This window comes from Schistocerca americana, chromosome 3, assembly GCF_021461395.2.
Source record: "Schistocerca americana isolate TAMUIC-IGC-003095 chromosome 3, iqSchAmer2.1, whole genome shotgun sequence".
NCBI lineage: Eukaryota > Metazoa > Arthropoda > Insecta > Orthoptera > Acrididae > Schistocerca > Schistocerca americana.
This window is the reverse complement of record NC_060121.1, coordinates 268,274,770-268,288,912: the sequence shown is the minus strand read 5'-3', so window position 1 is coordinate 268,288,912 and position 14,143 is coordinate 268,274,770. Positions and strand designations below refer to the sequence as shown.

Genomic DNA, 14,143 nt, shown 5'->3' with positions numbered 1-14,143 from the left:
CCGCCGGAAGGAACCAAGGATGGCCTCAGAACCCAAGCGGCAGGCGTCATTCGTTCCATCCCAACTCGCGTATCATATCTGCCACACTTTCTCCCCTATTACGTGATAATACAAAACGAGCTGCCCTTTTTTGCACCCTTTCGATGTCCTCCGTCAATCCCACCTGGTAAGGATCCCACACCGCGCAGCAATATTCTAACAGAGGATGAAAGAGTGTAGTGTAAGCTGTCTCTTTAGTGGACTTGTTGCATCTTCTAAGTGTCCTGCCAATGAAACGCAACCTTTGGCTCGCCTTCCCCACAATATTATCTATATGGTCTTTCCAGCTGAAGTTGTTCGTAATTTCAACACCCAGGTACTTAGTTGAATTGACAGCCTTGAGAATTGTACTATTTATCGAGTAATCGAATTCCAATGGATTTCTTTTGGAACTCATATGGATCACCTCACACTTTTCGTTATTTAGCGTCAACTGCCACGTGCCACACCATACAGCAATCTTTTCTAAATCACTTTGCAACTGATATTGGTCTTCGGATGACCTTACTAGACGGTAAATTACGGTATCATCTGTGAACAACCTAATAGAACTGCTCAGATTGTCACCCAGATCATTTATATAGATCAGGAACAGCAGAGGTCGCTTGCCTGGGGAACACCTGATATCACTTCAGTTTTTCTCGATGATTTGCCGTCTATTACTACGAACTGCGACCTTCCTGACAGGAAATAACGAATCCAGTTGCACAACTGAGACGATACTCCATAGGCCCTCAGCTTGATTAGAAGTTGTTTGTGAGGAATGGTGTCAAAAGCTTTCTGGAAATCCAGATACACGGAATCAAGCTGAGATCCCCTGTCGATAGCGGCCATTACTTCATGCGAATAAAGAGCTAGCTACGTTGCACGAGAACGATGTTATCTGAAACCATGCTGATTACGTATCAATAGATCGTTCCCTTTGAGGTGATTCATAATGTTTGAATACAGCATATGCTCCAAAACCCTGCTGCAAACTGACATCAATGATATAGGTCTGTAGTTCGATGGATTACTCCTACTACCCTTCTTAAACACTGGTGCGACCTGTGCAATTTTCCAATCTGTAGGTACAGATCTAACAGCGAGCGAGCGGTTGTATATGATTGCTAAGTAGGGAGGTATCGTATCAGTGTAATCTGAAAGGAACCTAATCGGTATACAATCTGGACCTGAGGACTTGCCCGTATCAAGCGATTTGAGTTGCTTCGCAACCCCTAAGGTATCTACTTCTAGAAACTCATGCTAGCAGCTGTTCGTGTTTCAAATTCTGGAATATTCCATTTGGCAGTTCCATCTCTTACCAATTTATGAGGTATGAATCTCTCAATTGCTGTTGCTGCTATATCTTTGAATTTGAGCCACATCTCGTCTACATTTGCATAGTCAGTTCGGAAGGAATGGAGATTGTCTCTTAGGAAGGCTTCTAGTGACACTTTATACGCTTTTTTAAATAAAATTATTTTGCGTTTCTTTCTGGTGGATTTGGAAGAAACGCTATTGAGCCTAGCTACAACGACCTTGTGATCACTGATCCCTGTATGAGTCATGATGCTCTCTATTAGCTCTGGATTGTTTGTGGCTAAGAGGTCAAGTGTATTTTCACAACCATTTACAATTCGCGTGGGCTCGTGGACTAACTGCTCGAAATAATTTTTGGAGAAAGCATTTAGGACAATCTCGGAAGATGTTTTCTGCCTGCCACCGGTTTTGAACAAGTATTTTTGCCAACATATTGAGGGAAGGTTGAAGTCCCCACCAACTATAACTGTATGAGTGGGGTATTTATTTGTTACGAGACTCAAATTTTCTCTGAACTGTTCAGCAACTATATCATCGGAGTATGGGGGTCGGTAGAAGGAGCCAATTATTAACTTAGTTCGGCTGTTGGGTATAACTTCCATCCATACCAATTCGCACGGAGTATCTACTTCGACTTCACTACAAGATAAACCACTACTGACAGACACAAACACTCCACCACCAATTCCGCCTAATCTATCTTTCCTGAACACCGTCCGAGACTTCATAAAAATTTCTGCAGAACTTATTTCAGGCTTTAGCCAGCTTTCTCTACCTATAACGATTTCAGCTTCTGTGCTTTCTATTAGCACTTGAAGCTCAGGGACTTTCCCAGCACAACTACAACAATTTACAACTACAATTCCGACTGTTCCTTGATCCAAGCACGTCCTGTATTTGCCATGCGTCCTTTGAGATTGCAGCCCACCCCGTACTTTCCCGAGGCCTTCTAACCTAAAAAACCGCACAGTCCACACCGCACAGCCTCCGCTACCCGTGTAGCCGCCAGCTGAATGTAGTGAACTCCTGACCTATTCAGTGGAACCCGAAACCCCACCACCCTATGGTGCAAGTCAAGGAATCTGCAGCCAACACATTCACAAAACCGTCTGAGCCTCTGATTCAGACCCTCCACCCGACTCTTCACCAAAGGTCCGCAGTCGGTTCTGTCAACGATGCTGCAGATGGTGAGCTCTGCCTTCATCTCATAAGCAAGACCAGCAGCCTTCACCAAATCAGATAGCCGCTGGAATCCAGAGAGAATTTCCTCAGATCCAAAGCGACACACGTCATTAGTACCGACATGTGCCACCACCTGCAGCTGGCTGCACCCTGTGCTCTTCAATGCATCTGGAAGGACCCTTTCCACATCAGGAATGACTCCACCCAGAATGCACACAGAGTGCACACTGGATTTCTTCCCCTCCTTAGCCGCCATATCCCTAAGGGGCTCCATTACGCGCCTAACATTGGAGCTCCCAACTACCAATAAACCCACCCTCTGTGATTGCCTGGACCGTGAAGGCAGAGAAACATCTTCTGAAACAGGGCAGGCAGCTGCATCTGGCTCAGCCAGAGACAGTACCTGAAACCTGTTTGTCAGACGCACTGGGGAGGCTTTCTGATCAGCCTCCGGGGACGTCTTTCGCTGCCTGCCACGCCTTGGAACGACCTCCCAATCAACTACAGGCGAGGTCTCAGCCCCACTGCGGGCAGCAACCGGGGCAACCACAGCGGCAGACCGATCTGGGGACAGACGGGACAAGGTTGACATCCCCGTGATACCCAAGTCCGGCTCCCCACAGTGGTGCCCATTGGCAACAGCGTCAAGCTGGGCGACCGAAGTCAGTGCCACCTGCAGCTGTGAGCGAAGGGATGCCAACTCCGCCCTCATCTGAACACAGCAATCACAGTCCCTGTCCATTCTAATCGATGTTGAACTATAGTTACTGAAACAAGAGTCCATGCCTAGGTAACACAAGGGAAAAAAGAATGTATGAACTAACCTGTGCAAATGCCTAACGACTGCGCTACAATCTGCCTGAATCTACGATTACAGTAACTTAAACTCGAAATTATACCTCCTATATGAAACTTACACACAATGTAAGTAAGAATCTACTAAGTAAACACAGAAAAGAAGCTGTATACGTATCCTTCTGCACTGTCAATGTGCACCAATTGGGAGCTCAGGCCACATCTGGCAAGATGGAATCTCCAGAATGAGATTTTCACTCTGCAGCGGAGTGTGCGCTGATATGAAACTTCCTGGCAGATTAAAACTGTGTGCCAGACCGAGACTTGTACTCGGGACCTTTGCCTTTCATGGGCAAGTGCTCTACAAGTATGGTAGAGCAATTGCCTGCGAAAGGCAAAGGTCCCAAGTTCGAGTCTGTCCTGCACACAGTTTTAATCTGCGTGGAAGTTTCAATATGGAATCTGGCTGTCCTTCATCTGTGGTTTGCAGTATATCATGCGACCAAGGGGGCAAGATGAGTTTCATGTGAAGACGCCTTCTAAATCTGTGTTGATTTGTGGAAACTAGCTTTTTCTCTCTCAAGGAAATTCATTATATTTGAACTTCGGATATGCTCAAGAACTCTGCAGCAAACTGAAATTAAGGATGTTGGCCTGTAATTTGTTTTTTTTACGTTTAGAATATATGGGAGTCGCCTGCACTTTTATTGAGACACTAAGGACTTTGCACTGCGAGAGAGCTTTGTCATAAATGCAAGTTGAGTAAGGGATCAGTGCCAAAGAGCTACTCTCTGTAAAACCAAATTAGGTTTCCAAACCAAATTAGGATTTTTTTGTCTTTAACTCTTTCAGTTGCTTTTCAACAGCAGGGGTGCCTATTTATATCTCCTCTACATGAGAGTCAGACAGTGGTATATCTATATGTCCTCGTGAGTGAATGATTTTTAAACACAAAATTAAAAACTTCAGATTGGTGTAACATGCTTTTTTGATGTCATTTGAAATATATAATATAGGCATATAGGCATTTTCCATATCAATTCAGGCAGGCTAGGAAAAAATCTTACCTTCATAGTCTCGGATGTTATTGAATTTAGCATATGTTAAAATGAAGGACTTAGTACGAAACACACATTTTTTTGTTTTCTCCAAAGAAATTTCTGCTCAGACGTACAGCCTTCAAAAGATGACACTGCGAATACCATTTTGAAGATGCGAATTTTGGAAAAAATTTTAAAATGCTGTATCTCTGGAACAGTTCTAGATATTTTGGTAGTTTTTTATTTGAGTGATAATTGCTTTATGATTACAAAGAAATCCTCCATTTGGACTTGTCTGTCAAAGTTATTTTACTACAGCATTCTGAACTTTTTTTATAATTTATGGATTTTTTTTTATTTTTTTTTTATTTTTATTTTTTTTTTCCAAATGCCAATTGATAAAATTTTGATCCTTTTTTGTTGATTAGTACCATATAGCTTTACATTCCCTGAAAAGGAGAGCTTCCACTTTTAGGTTGAACAGGTTTTATAAGCAGTTGAAATTTTTACCATATGTAAAACCTGTTTTATTAACACAGAACAGGCTCATAAAAATCAAAACCTAGCTGTATTTAACATAATTTTAGTTTTGAAAGATGAGTAAGAGACTCATTTTCCAAGCATTTTAAACAGTTCCAAAATGTATGTATGTGACAGGTCCAAAGACTTAAAGGTTTCAATTTATACAACTTCTGTGCACTCTGTTTCGTGCTGAAGTTAGCCAGTCAGTGAACAAAAAATGTGTTACACTGATTCAGTATCTTTCAGTATCAGTGATGCATTCCTGTTGAACTAGTAGGTACTGGAGCACTTAGTCTTCAAAACATTGTGAACAGGAAGTGAGCACTGATGGTGTTGTTGCTGTCCTTCAGCTGGAAGCCTATATCCAGCAGCTGGTCCATGTGGTATCATAAAGTTCACTGCATATTCTCTGCAATCCACCAGTCACACACACACACACACACACACACACACACACACACACACACACCGAATGAATGAAATTTCTTCTTTCTTGCTCTTTAAAGTGCATGCAATATGTGTTCGCCCCTCACTTTGAGTCCAAAAATGTTCCTTTCATAGGAGTACTTTGTTTGGACCTTTTTTCTGCTCACAGAATTCTTCAATTTCCTCTTTGGTCAGAAGAATGAGGGCTGTGGATGTGTAAGATTTCACAACTCTCATAAAACCCTCAGCATTCTGAATTGCAGCTGTATTTGGTCTGGAAAGATTGTTTCGTAGCATAGTGCTTCAGGCCAGTAGCACTGTATACTCAGTCAGTTAGCACAAGTGACTTACCCAATTCAAACAGCTGGTAACAATTTTTAAAATGACTAGGAGCACCATCAGAAATAATGAACTTCTCTGCTCCTGTTTGCAGTTGAAGAATAACTGCAACACATGTGGTCGTGGTCTTGCTTTGAAACTATGTCGCTTCTGTAAAAATTGAAACCTGATCCTTACTCCAATTATACCCTTGTACTTCTTGTTAGAAAATTACAGACCAGTTTTCAACAAAATCACAATGAAGCACTAAACATAGTTCTTCAACCTGTACACACCCTTTCACTTCTGCAATGTGTAATTTCTTCAGATGCTGGTATGTTACTGCTTTCACATTTACAAAGTTCATCAATGAAACTGTAAAAGGAAACAGTTTTCTTAATTAGTTTATTTTCCTCCCATGTTGCATATGTAATTTCTGCAGAGTTATCTGCTACGTCTTCCAGGCCAAGTGTCTGTAAAGATAGTCCTGCCTTTCCAGGGCAGTCATCACATTCTTAAAACAAACAAGTCTCTCGCTTTATGTCACAGACTACTGATGACTGCACATGCCCAACCAAGGTGTCATATGACACGTGCTCCAGTTAAGTTCTTCAAAGTTACCACACAAAGTTCAAAATTTGCGCAGCACACACAAACAGATATCTCTAGGTGGGTGTAGAACTACCCACTTAGGTCGTAGTGCATAAAATTTTGATCTTCCAATATGTGAAGTTGTATAGTTGCTCTTATAGGCTAAATTGCAAAAGTTTCTTTAATACTGCGAGTTGTGTACCTCTTCACTTTCACAACTTTTTTACCTTCAACTGTTACAGTTATAGTATCTTTTTTGTTGGCACTCTGGTGAGAACAGTCCTATTTATCTTCCAAAAAAATGAATGTACTATTTGAACTTGAGCTTCTTCTACAGAATGACCCTAATAGGGATCTGGACTTCCAAAGACTCCTTTTACAGACCTCACATTTCTTAACCTTGTGCTTTGATACTGATGGAAAGTGGTTCAAAATTGTTTTCTTTGAAAATGTCTCTGGGATAATAGTTAAAACTTATACCTTTTCACTGTAGAATTGCACAATATTCAACAGCTGAATTGATATTTGTGAAAAATTCCTGGCAAGAGGTGCAAGAAGGCTTTTGTTCATTTTCTTCTGAAGATGGAATTTCTACTTTGAAGAGTTTGGTCAGTTTTGCTTTAGTGTATTCCTGCATAGCTTTAGTAATTTCTCTGCACTTTCTTGATGCATAGATCTTATGACTCGACTCCACTGACCACAGTTTCTTAACAGGAGTAACACCTACCTCTATAGTTGACTGATTCAGGGTATTTAATTCTTCCTCTATAGATGCAAAATCTGCATCATCTGCACCATGGGAGGCTTCACCTTATTCAGGTGCTATCATTGTTGTTATTCTGTCAAAACATTTAGAACACAAAAAGTCGTCACTGGAAACATCTTCACTTTGAAACAGAGTATTCAAATTAGAACACTTATTCCCAACCTGAACAAAGTCTTTTTTTTCCCCTCATATATCACTCTTTTATGGATATGCGAATAGTCAGCATACTTCTTTCCTGTGGCTCCATTCAGAAGACATTTCAAACAGTCCTTTTCACAAAACACATTGCAACTGTGCCAACTGGCAAAATCCTCACAAAAACACAGAACTCATTGGATGGTCTCAGATTTCTTAGAAGCCTCTTCAGTAAACAAATTAGCACTGAATGACTACAATACAAAAACGTGCAATGAACAACCACGACAAAGTAACTGACAAGAAACTACAACAAAGTGTTGGAAATATCTGCAACAATGAAAGTGAAAAAGAAGCAAATGAAACAAAGAAAGTGATAAGAAATAACTGCAACAAAGAAAATAGAACTAAATATTGTAATAAAGAAATTAGTAAGAAAAAAAACTTCAGTGAAAACATACATTACCCTTGAAAGTTAAAAAAAAATTATATTTTAAAAATAAAACCTGCCCAACTTAAAAGTGGAAGCTCTAAGCTCTCCTTTACAGAGAATATAGTACTATATAATACTACATGGTACTCATCAACAGAAAAAGATCTAACTTTTCTGGATCAGCATATCTGGGGGGGGGGGATTCTGTAAATTATTAAAAAAATTCAAAACGTGACAGTAAAAGAACTTTGACAGATATGTCCAAACAGAGGATACCATTGTAATCATAAAGCAATTATCTTTCAAATAAAAAAACTCTAACAAAATATCTAGAACTGTTACAGAGATACAGCATTTTTTTAAAAATTCTGAAATTCACATCTTCAAAATGGTGTTTGTAGTGTCATCTTTGGAGGCTATATCTCGGGGCAGGTTGTTTGAGAAAACAAAAAAATATTTTTTTTCACTTACTCTTGAATTTTAACATATGCTAAATTCAGTAACATCAGAGATTGAGGGTAATCCCTTTGCCTGAACTGATACAGATTGTGCCTATAGCTATCATGATTGCTCACCATAATTCAGATAGAAGTAACAGGACAAAGTCTCATCACCTGCGGTAATGATTTGAAGGGAAAAAAGAATGTGGCCAATGAAATCTATAATAGTTTCTCCATTCATGAGACAATTTGGGTGGCACAAATGGAGCAGATCTCCCATTATGTGATTTGGTATTAACACTGACCTTGCTGTTTCTCAGTACATCTTATATTAACCTCATAGCCATCCACAAGATTCATAATGTTGCTCTGGAAAGATACTTGCTAACTCCTATAGCGACTCTGCCCTGCACCACATAAATTGCTGCTATTACACTGATACATAATCTTTTGTTCATGACAAGGGCTGTGTTCTGTGCCTGATTCATTCACACAGCATTACATTAGAAATCAAGATTAGAGTACTCTTGAAGCTCATTATAACAGTTAATTATCCCCTGACTGCTTATACATCTTTCATGTATCATATTATTTATTAGTTGTATGAATGTTGCTTTGCAGGAGACTATCTGAACACTTGCTTACTGCCTTCAGTGTCCTGCTATTATAAAATTTTAACCAATTGGAAATTAACACTTGTTGATACTTGCTCGTGTATTCCCTGTGTTATTTAACAGAAGGCTACCGATCATTTGACAGCATCTTTGACTGTGCTGCTTCAGGCAGTCTTGGTTACACTGACTGACAGATCATGTGAATACTTTCCCATATTATGGAATTTTATCTTTAATGGCCATATTAAATGCAGCAGAACTTTTGGACCCTTTTAAAACTAGCAACTTGTTCATAGAAAGCAGTTTCTCAGACAAAGCGTCAGTTTTAAAATTTTAGGGAATATGCTGTGTCACAATTCTTGGAACAAGCTTATTTTTTCCTCTGGTGCAGGTACCCTGTAGTCAAAACTCTTCTTTGTCCACAATAAAGTGTCAGGCTTACTGACATTGTGTGCCTCCCTGTTCTGTTATCTGTACTGAAGTAATAATCATTTGCTCATTTTAGTTCACACTTGGCAACAACAAAATGTACTGAAATGTTGTACTAAAAATATTCAGCCTATTACCATTAAATCTCATTGTGGTAGCCTGCTGCTATCTGCTCTCTCTCTCTCTCTCTCTCTCTCTCTCTCTCTCTCTCTCTCTCTCTTTCTTTTTCCCCAGAACTCTGAAATCATTTGTGATTATCACTTGGTGATTTGGATCTTGTGTCACACTAAATTTATTTTATTTGTTTATGAGCTTTTTTCATTGCAAGTCCATGTTTGCCACTCTGTGAGTTCTTTGTCTGTTGGTCATGTAACACAATTTTGCTGGTAGATGTAAGTGAAGAAAAGAATTATGTGAAAATAGAAGTAAAGAAAGAATAACTCCTATTGCCTTCCTGCTGATCTGTAATGCAAAATTGGTTATTTCAGCCTATTTAATACTTGCTAGTGCTTTGTGTATCAAATTACTAAATTTTTCCTTTAAGTATCATCAATTACAAAATAGAAAATTTCTCTTCATGTATACTGAGTATTTATTTTCTAGGGTCATAGCCCAGCTGGTGGTTGCTTGTTGTCAGTAAGTTGTGAATATCGTGTGATGGTTGGACCAAAATTCACTATTGGGTTAAATGAAACACAACTTGGAATTGTTGCACCCACATGGTAAGTTTATTTCATAATCACTATTGCACTTTTGGATGAGTGTCAGCAAGTAAATGTTAACTTTAATCATAGATTGACCATCTGCTGCACATTCACTGAAAATAGAAAAATTATGAGTATACTTGAAGCAGAGTATAATGTATTTAAGAAATTGCTATTGTGTAATTTGAGCAGTGATTTGATTTCAAATGTATTATTCACTTGTACCTAATATTTCTGAAACCAACGCGTACCACAAGGGTACCAGTGACAGAAGGGTTGATGATAGCTAGTCTCACTCATGAAGTCCCAGCACAGCTACAGATTTGCAGCATCTTTCTGATGACTGACTGGGGCCCTCTGGTCTGGAGTTGAGTGGAGAATATAAACCAAGACTTTATCACTTCTGTCACGAGATCAGTTGTAGATTCTTCAATTTACACTGCACACTAGAAACTGGAAAAGTCTGATCTGCATTGTACACCACGAATTGCCACTTTGGTGGCAATTTGTGGTGTACAGTGCAGATCAGATTTGGTGGAACGTGTGCAATGCATTTAATTCCTTTTAAATTAGATGAACCACTGAAACCGCCAGTAGAAAAACCAAAATCAGACAAAACACTTATTTTAGCAAACCAGATAACAAATCTGGAGATTGAGAATCTCAAAATATTAGTTGTTAATTGTTAGTGTGTTTCTAGTACAGTCCCAGGGCTCTCATCTCTTGTACAAAACAGTCATCTTCACATCATATGAGGAACTGAGAATACAACCGAACCTCAAGGCAGAGATGAAGGAAATCTTCAATGACACATGGCGTGTGTATTGGAACTCTCCAGGAAGAGGAGTGTTTATAGAGACTAACAGAAGTGATGAATAACCTAGTGTACACTTTCCAAGTTTATGCTGCATATATGTTTACATGTAAATGCAAATATGTTGGTGGAGTAAGTTTTCCTATCAAACAACTATAGGTGCAAATACAAAAGTGTGCTACATAGGTAATTCTTATCCTAACAGCACAGAAACTGAGAAATAATCTCAGCAAAACACTTCAGGACACTATACTGTAATATCTAAAATGATCACTTGAAAATAACATAATAGTCGAAATGAAACTTGTGTGTGAATAACAAGTTAATAAAGTCATTGTGCAACAGAAACTTGAAAAATATTTACTGTATCATTGACTGACTTTATGCAAGGAATGGGTGCATCACAAGAGAACTGGCATTAGCAAGAGCATTAGGTCTATTGAGGTCCAAAATGAGTCTGACCCTGAACTAAGATGGACGAGAGTAACTAGGGTTGATGGACTTTGATTAGTAATCAGATACATTTCTACTGACTACCATATTTACATACATTGGTTGTAGAGTCAGTCAAAGATAGCCTAAAACCACACAGATGGAAATGCCCCAAGCATATAGTTACAGTAGCAACAGATGACTTTAACCTCCCCAATATTGACTGGGTAAACTGTGTGTATGTTATCAGCAGTAGGGACAAACAGTCTTGTGAAGCAATGTTGTAAACATGAAAGGAGAATATTTAGTTCAAATCTGGTAAAGACAGAACAGTTACAGTTACAGCTGAAATATGTCACAAATTGTGCTCTGGATAAGAGCATTCCAAGGCTGTGTGTAAAGCTAAAATACATTATAAAATGTGATCTGCATAAAAATGTTTCAAGTGGAACTCACTCTGGTTTTATGGTGCCATTAGGAGGTAGTTGTAAAAACTGAGATTACATTCTTGCTGCAAGAGAAACTGCAGGAATACTGATAGATAAGTTAACAGCAGCTCTAGCTTCCATAACAAAGGTCATGTGGAACACTACAATAATTTTCATTCAATCCTGGTGAAAGATTTACCAGAAAATTCTACAAAGTTCTGGACATGGGTGAAGTCAATGAATAGATCTAAACTTTCTATTCAGTTTCTTGTGGGTCTGTGTGGTTTTGAAACTGAAGATAGCAGACAGAAAGTAGAAATTTCAAACTCAAACAATGGAAACTCCAGGCTAGGATATCAGCAGTATTAGGGAAAGGAGAAATAGCTACTCATCATAAAGATGACACTTTTAGTAACAGACAGACACAATGAAAAAAGAAAAGAAAACACATGCACATGCACTTGTATTCACACAATCAAGCACATCTCATGCACACATTGTGACATTTGCCTGCTTTATTTCTTCGTTGATAGTCCTCAGTATCGACGTACTGTGTTGTTATGCTGGGCTGGCTGGAAAATGGGGGGGGGGGGGTTCAACACTGTCTTCTGTAAATGATGTAGCTGACAGTTGCATTTCACAGTTCTTAAATTTTGCTGGCGTTCTACAGATCGGAGCGTGGAATGTCAGATCCCGTAATCGGGCAGGTAGGTTAGAAAATTTAAAAAGGGAAATGGATAGGTTAAAGTTAGATGTAGTGGGAATTAGTGAAGTTCGGTGGCAGGAGGAACAAGACTTTTGGTCAGGTGAATACAGGGTTATAAATACAAAATCAAGTAGGGGTAATGCAGGAGTAGGTTTAATAATGAATAAAAAAATAGGAGTACGGGTAAGCTACTACAAACAGCATAGTGAACGCATTATTGTGGCCAAGATAGACACAAAGCCCACACCTACTACAGTAGTACAAGTTTATATGCCAACTAGCTCTGCAGACGACGAAGAAATTGATGAAATGTACGATGAGATAAAAGAAATTATTCAGGTAGTGAAGGGAGACTAAAATTTAATAGTCATGGGTGACTGGAATTCGGGAGTAGGAAAAGGGAGAGGAGGAGACATAGTAGGTGAATATGGATTGGGGCTAAGAAATGAAAGAGGAAGCCGCCTGGTAGAATTTTGCGCAGAGCATAACTTAATCATAGCTAACACTTGGTTCAAGAATCGTGATAGAAGTTTGTATACATGGAAGAACCCTGGAGATACTAAAAGGTATCAGGTTATATAATGGTAAGACAGAGATTTAGGAACCAGGTTTTAAATTGTAAGACATTTCCAGGGCAGATGTGGACTCTGATCACAATCTGTTGGTTATGAACTGTAGATTAAAACTGAAGAAACTGCAAAAAAGTGCGAATTTAAGGAGATGGGACCTGGATAAACTAAAAGAACCAGATGTTGTACAGTGTTTCAGGGAGAGCACAAGGGAACAATTGACAGGAATGGGGGAAAGAAATACAGTAGAAGAAGAATGGGTAGCTTTGAGGGATGAAATAGTGAAGGCAGCAGAGGATCAAATAGGTAAAAAGATGAGGGCTAGTAGAAACCCTTGGGTAACAGAAGAAATATTGAATTTAATTGATGAAAGGAGAAAATACAAAAATGCAGTAAATGAAGCAGGCAAAAAAGAATACAAACGTCTCAAAAATGAGATTGACAGGAAGTGCAAAATGGCTAAGCAGGGATGGCTAGAGGACAAATGTAAGGATGTAGAGGCCTATCTCATTAGGGGTAAGATAGATACTGCCTACAGAAAAATTAGAGAGACCTTTGGAGAAAAGAGAACCACTTGTATGAATATCAAGAGCTTTGATGGAAACCCAGTTCTAAGCAAAGAAGGGAAAGCAGAAAGGTGGAAGGAGTATATAGAGGGTCTGTACAAGGGCGTTGTACTTGAGGACAATATTATGGAAATGGAAGAGGATGTAGATGAAGATGAAATGGGAGATATGATACTGCGTGAAGAGTTTGACAGAGCACTGAAGGACCTGAGTCGAAACAAGGCCCCGGGAGTAGGCAACATTCCATTAGAACTAGTGACAGCCTTGGGAGAGCCAGTCCTTACAAAACTCTACCATCTAATGAGCAAGATTTATGAGACAGGTGAAATACCCTCAACTTCAAGAAGAATATAATAATTCCAATCCCAAAGAAAGCAGGTGTTGACAGATGTGAAAATTACTGAACTATCAGTTTAATAAGTCACAGCTGCAAAATACTAATGCGAATTCCTTACAGATGAATGGAAAAACTAATAGAAGCCAACCTCGGGGAAGATCAGTTTGGATTCCGTAGAAATATTGGAACGCGTGAGGCAAAACTGACCCTATGACTTATCTTAGAAGAAAGATTAAGGAAAGGCAAAACTACGTTTCTAGCATTTGTAGACTTAGAGAAAGCTTTTGACAGTGTTGATTGGAATACTCTCTTTCAAATTGTTAAGGTGTCAGGGGTAAAATACAGGGAGCGAAAGGCTATTTACAATTTGTACAGAAAGCAGATGGCAGTTAGAGTCCAGGGGTATGAAAGGGAAGCAGTGGTTGGGAATCTGTGTATTATTCAATCTGTGTATTGAGCAAGCAATAAAGGAAACAAAAGAAAAGTTCGGAGTAGGTATTAAAATCCATGGAGAAAAAATAAAAACTTTGAGGTTCGCCAATGACATTGTAATTC

At 39.2% G+C, this 14,143-nt stretch overlaps 1 protein-coding gene across 1 annotated transcript in view; it reads left to right on the top strand.

The window, feature by feature from the left end:
* Positions 1–14,143, top strand: part of LOC124605557 (enoyl-CoA delta isomerase 1, mitochondrial-like) — a 72,423-nt gene that overhangs the window by 22,927 nt on the left and 35,353 nt on the right. Inside the window, exon 5 of the mRNA XM_047137320.1 lies at positions 9,636–9,754. Within this exon, the coding sequence (XP_046993276.1) occupies positions 9,636–9,754 (119 nt within the window). The remainder of the gene's footprint in view (positions 1–9,635; positions 9,755–14,143) is intronic.